Source organism: Electrophorus electricus, chromosome 19, assembly GCF_041902795.1.
Source record: "Electrophorus electricus isolate QZ-2024a chromosome 19, ASM4190279v1, whole genome shotgun sequence".
Lineage (NCBI taxonomy): Eukaryota > Metazoa > Chordata > Actinopteri > Gymnotiformes > Gymnotidae > Electrophorus > Electrophorus electricus.
Window position 1 is genome coordinate 11,064,948 of NC_137515.1, and position 6,186 is coordinate 11,071,133.

Sequence of the window (6,186 nt, forward strand, 5' to 3'; positions counted from 1 at the left end):
TCTCATCGTTATAATAAGATGTAGCTGTTTGATAGATTTTTGAGAGTGGCCAGTAAGAAGGTCATAACTATAATCTGGCTTGCTGGAGATGTGTATGATTTGTAAAGCAGCTGTAGTGAAAAGCATTATATAAATAAATTTGACTTTGAGTTTGACTCATAAAGTCTTTGAATTTTTTTTTGTATTTCAGGTGATAAAAAGCTGACTTTGTAATTAATAGGGCTGTTAAAGTTGAATCCTAATTAAGACCGAGTTCTTTTCAACTGAGATAATCATCAGCATTTCTTTTTATTTTCTATGGGCCAAATATAATCTTAGTATTTAATGTTTTCTTCATTTTAGCCAAATGCAGCTTAATAACTGCAGTGTTCAGTGAGTCTGGAAAAATAACTGGGGTTAAGCCATTTCATTATTTCTAGAAGAGTTATAAATGTTTTTATTAATGATATCCAAAATCTAGGACCGTCCAGTTTTGTTTTTTTTCTAAGTAATCTTGAAGGCTTTATTTGTAAATGTCAGTAACATAATTGTATATTCTGCCTGAGTTGTCATATATCTTCTTTTTGTCATTACTTTCCACTTCAGGTGTGTTTGATGGCCCATCTTCACTGCATAGTGCAGACAGATGTCAAAGTAAAAAAAAAAAAAGTTGACCTTTAGCATTTTAACTCAAATTCTGTTCAGATTGATGCAATCAGGCTGCAAGAAATGTGAAACTTGTGGAAGAACATTTTGTAAATTAGATTGTGCTTTGTTCCATTTCCCCCAACAGATTTATCTGATAATTGCAAGTGCATTCACGTTGAAGAAGTATTCAAAGAGAACTCGATCAGACGTAGGTGAAAAAAATTTGCTCTTAGAAAGTATTGTGAATCTTCTATTGTAACCATATCCTTATCCATTTAATGTTGCATTTGCATTTGAGACCAGTTGTGTTGGCTGGTGCCTCTCCTGAGAGGCAAATGCCAATGGCTGATGTCACTCGCAGTGGTTGGCAGCTGATGCTATACTTTCAGTTCCACATAGCAATGCTGATAGTCACCAGAGCTTCATCCAAGTTCTAAGATATTATAATAGCCTAAATAATGATTAGGTTACAGGTTAAGCAACAAAAATATTTGGCCTAGTTAATAGCCTAAAATAAAACCAACAAAAGCATACTCCTCTTGTAAATTTAATAATTAAGGTGATGGCCTTGATAATATGAACATATTTTGATAAAACATCTGATGCAGGTGGCTTTGAATGGCTGTAGCAACTTGTGGTGGCACATGGCATTCTGTTAAAGTCAGAGATAATAATTTAGGGCTAGCTAGCAAAGTGTAAGCTAGAATTGTCCATACAGACAGAGCAAACAATTTAGCCTATAAACTATATTTCCACAAATCATTGCTGAGTGGCCGATGCACATAGTTACTTTACTTTTATAAGCAATTATTCAGATTATTATTATATAGAATTATACAGAGGCAGGAGCTGTTATGAAAGGCAGGTGTTATTTCGGTTACTTCCTGCTGCCATTTGCCAATCATGGACCAAGTCCTTGCTGGCTGCCTTATCATTCTTGGAGCTGGTTATCATTTTCTGTGTTTCATAAATGTAAATGTAATGCTCTCAACCTAATGATTACAGAATAAATTAGTGTCATTCACAGTGGGCCAATTGATGACAAATATCAGACAATCAAAATAAAATTCAAAATTGTTACAATGAATCACATGTGTAACACATGCTGATTAAATTTAAACAAAAATCTGTAATCAAAATCTTCATGTTTAAAGAACGGTACAATTAGATTTTCGGCATGTGGATTATCTTGGGAATGTGTACATTAAGTACAGTCGGCAGGTGCAAAGAAATCAGGTGATTTAAAATGGGCATTAGTTTGGGCAGATATCAGCATCCAGACCATAGACTTATATGGTATATACAGTATAAGGCCTCCTCCTGAGGCCCCCTTGCTAGTTGAGAATAAAACTAAAACAAACTTGTCAATATAGTGCAGTGCATGTATAAAGAAAATCAGGTCAAATCATCCCATTTGTCCAGACCTTTTATTATATTATTAACTGGAAAATGTAATAAAATAAAATAAAATAAAAAGCAGCTATAACAATTAGAGATTCTCTCACCCGCACCTCCTGCACTTCCTTCCCACAGTTTGATTACCTCTGGTAGAGGTACAGCAAAACAAGTACATTATCAAGACATTAATTTCGTTAGATTTATTTATGAAAGTAATTGTAGAAATTGTTTAAAATTATTTTATATATACATTTTATTTAAATAATTGTATTCTTAACAAAGCTTTATTTTCTCACCTTGTGTAATAAATTGCATAATTTTTGCTGAAAGCATTCTTTTTCTAAAAAGATCATTGAATCTAAAATAGATGAAAATGCAGATGTCAATTTCAGGAGATATTTCAAGATGGCGTCTCGCAATAGCAGTTCTGACGCACAGCTTGAATTGTATCCTTGCAAAATTGTTACGAATTGTTTACAGGTTTAATACTTAGCTAAAGTTGTATGTGCGTACCAGTTTTGCTGGCAATTATTATATTGTAAAACGCTCTCATTTCCATCGAAGTATACGATTAGCTGAGGTCCAAAGCGTCATAATTGTTGCGTCACTTTAGTGTAAGTAATGCTTGTTTTTTTTTTGGTTTTTTTTTCCTGTGGCTTTGAATGTGAAACGTAACTCCGAGCAGGATGAACACTTTGATATGTTTGGTGTCATATACGTGCGTCTTTAGATTTGCTTGAAGCTACTCATGTGTCAAGTAAGTAAAGCGTAGGCTACTACGTTTCGTACAAACTGCATGCCAGATTAACGGATACCTTTAATCTTGTCGAGTTATCATGTTATCTAGAATAGATTAGCTAACCTAGATTTGCGATATATACGAAGAAACCTCCATGTGAGTATCTGCAGTATCTGTGTACTGTAGTAAGGACATAATATATTCAAAATGGACGTTTCGGACAGAGGTTCTTCGTTGACTGTGCAGAGTGCTTCACAAAATATCACTTATCACCTGTTTTATTTTACTTAAAAACCATCCTGCTTCTCTTCATATCTGTGTGCGTATGTATATATAAAATAATGTGTGTGTGTATATTTTATATTTGTCAAAGTTGTCAAGCTCCCTGGGCTGCATAAAATGAGGGCAGCGTCTTCTCCACATATTCAGTATTTGAAGAGATATTTGAAGTCAAACTAATTTTTACAAGAATCAGTGCTGTAACACCCCTGAGGCCAGTTCGTACTACCGTCTTCAGACTGACCCTAGGACTGTTTATCATGCATACTGGACAGACGTTTAAGGTGGAATATACAAAATAAGTTTTTGCATATGATATTAATTAACAAAAATTCATCTTGTTGGAAATTCATGAGAGGAGCCTAGATGAATTCAGGAGAAGCCAAGGATTAAGAATTCTTTCAAAATGAAATTTGAGTATGACATACTGTATGACATACAGTTCAGGAGATACAGCCAGTGGTGAAGTGGCCAATTCCAAACTATTCACCAGTTATATTCCCTTATTCAACTGGGTCTTAGATATTGCAAAACAATTTCTCACACAGGACTACAAACCTCATGAAATAGAGATAACTGGCTATTCAAATATATTCAGTCTAGAATTCAATGTAGATTGGCATTGGGGGGGAAAGGTTGTCAAGAGTACTGGTGAAGATTTACAGCAATCAAACTGGTAAAGGTTTACAGCAATCAAACAAATATATATGTTCTGAGTTAACCAAATATACATTTGTGAGTGTGAGTCATGGGCCATGTGGCAAGGCTGTCTAACTCAAATCACTTCTAGCATGTAAAAGATGGAAATTAACAGTGAACCTGGCTAGTGCATTCAGTCCACCATAAGTAAGCAATGGTTAATAGAAAACCAACAATAAGTAAATGAGAATTTCTTACAATTGATAGATGTATGTATACAAGGAATGTAACCAGAACCATCCAAGACGTTTTCTAAAGCTTCACACACAATATAATTTCCCAATAAACAGTTTACCTTTGACAAATGATCTGTATAATTACTGAATAACTATTTTCCTTTACATTATGTCAGTGTATTAGAGGTTCCTTTTCCATCTCAGAGGGAAGCATCCATTGCTCTGCAGGCTTTGTCTCCTGATCAGGAGCCTAGAAGGAGGGGCATCACAAAAACTCTTGGTGCTTCAGCATGCACACTGTCTGCGTAAGTCATTCTGCTTTTTTTCAATTCCATCTTCCAATACAAACTGAGGAAGCACAGGTGGCCACACAGAGAGCTCATGTACACATTCATCATTCCAAAATTGTCACTAAACATGCTGATTTTGGTTGTGTCTTGTTAAGAACAATAAGTTACTATTCTTTTGAGCACTATTACAAAGAAATATATACAGTAATTTGAAATTTTCCCTATTTGGGCTATAAATATGTCATAAATAATGTCATGTCATAAATATACTAGTTTATAATGTCTGTAATTAGACACTTCAATCACTTCAAACACTCTTTCCATGTCTTATAGTGCCTTTCCTTCTGTGGAGCTCTGAAATCGACTTTGATCAATTTCATAAACAGGACGTTTTAGTAGGCACTGCCCCTCTGGATTGCAAATGCCACACCCCCTTCTGTGCCAATCTATGCCTATCAACACTGTTCATTTGTGGCCAGTTGCTATTTGATAGGTTTTTTTGTTTGTTTGTTTGTTTTTTATTGTTTGTATTTTTTTAAAGGGTATACATCCAAACAAATTAACAATGCACCTGCATTATACTGCTAAACTTTACTGAAGCCTGAGCCTGAAATTCACTCACATCTTAAGAACTTGTCAAGGAGAAATCCAGATATTTACAAAAGCTGTGTAGACCTTTCTCTCAAACTTAGTTATTAGTGTTGGTATATTTTTTCTGGCATTTGTGTGGTGAAATATTTGTAATATGAGGCTCAAGATCTGTCAGGCAACTTGCTGAAACTTCTGTTTATCATGTCACACTTTTGCTGACTAAATATTTAATTAAAAATGTTTTTTAATTAATTTATTATCCAAATACTTAGATTTTAAAAACACTTAGATCTTTAAATACTGATACATTATTTGTCATAGTTGTACATTCATTATAATAGACTAATTTTAGTCAAGTTGACATTTACTGGTAATTCCTTGCATGTGATTATAAAATTGCACATCACATCACTTCTCTAATGTGGTTATGTAATAACGCATGTCATGTCACCTCTCTAATGTGGTTATGTCATATCACTTTTCTGTTTTTTTTTGTTTTGTTTTTTTTAGAAAATGGACTGCTGATGAGGCCCGTATTCTTCGTGTATCAGTAGGATCATTTTTAGATCACCTGGCACTGGTGATTGAAACTATGGATGTGTTTGGACAGCCTGTCCTGCAGTGAAACAAACCTGTTAAAAAGAAATGTTACAATGGACAGTCAGCTAATTCAAACAAGAGAATTGCACTGAAGGTCTCTTCAGCACTGCTGAACATTTTCGGGATGTTTAAAGATTTGTCATTAAGAGAACTACAGATTACCTTCAGTGAGTTTGTCACTCATGAATTACTCATTTGAATGTGTTATTATTAGTAGATAGATATTTTAAATCTTCTGCCTTCATGTACTAAAAAGATGTCCTCTCTGAAATTATGGACTTCTGTTGAATACAAATTATGGGTGGAAAGCTTCTTGTGGTTATAATAAACTCAGTAGACAGTTTGAGTGCCTGTTTCTTTAGATGATATTGTTCCTATTCCTTAGTTTGTTCTTTATTGTTTATAAAGAAGGGTGGGCCCCTTGGTTCCTCTACAGTGATTACTTATCAAAAGAATTTAATGTTTGTGTATTTGACTGATATTAATTCATAAACACATTATACAAAATAGGCAGAATATATTTGAAAACTATACTAATACTCCATTCCATGTTTGAGTTATTACTGACATACCCAGAGAGAACCAGAATATTATTGTAATTCTCAAACATTTAAATGTGTTGCTTCATTCTGTAAAAATTACTAATTAGTTCTCTTGTACACTTGAGACCTATAATGTTTGGTGAACAGAGACTGCGTTGAATGCAGTAAAGCAGAGTATTTTAATAAGGGCTATCCAAGTCGTAGTCAAAAACAGGCAGTAATAAATAACCAAAGTCAGTCCAGCA

General features: G+C 34.2%; 1 protein-coding gene across 1 annotated transcript; it reads left to right on the forward strand.

Annotated features, from left to right (window-relative positions):
• The first annotated feature begins 2,408 nt into the window (after positions 1-2,408).
• Positions 2,409-5,742, forward strand: lage3 (L antigen family member 3). Its single transcript, XM_027010374.3, has 3 exons — positions 2,409-2,471; positions 4,095-4,223; positions 5,310-5,742. Exons 1-3 carry the CDS (start codon positions 2,431-2,433, stop codon positions 5,422-5,424), a joined length of 285 nt encoding a protein of 94 aa, XP_026866175.2. The 5' UTR covers positions 2,409-2,430; the 3' UTR covers positions 5,425-5,742.
• The last annotated feature ends 444 nt before the right edge of the window (positions 5,743-6,186 follow it).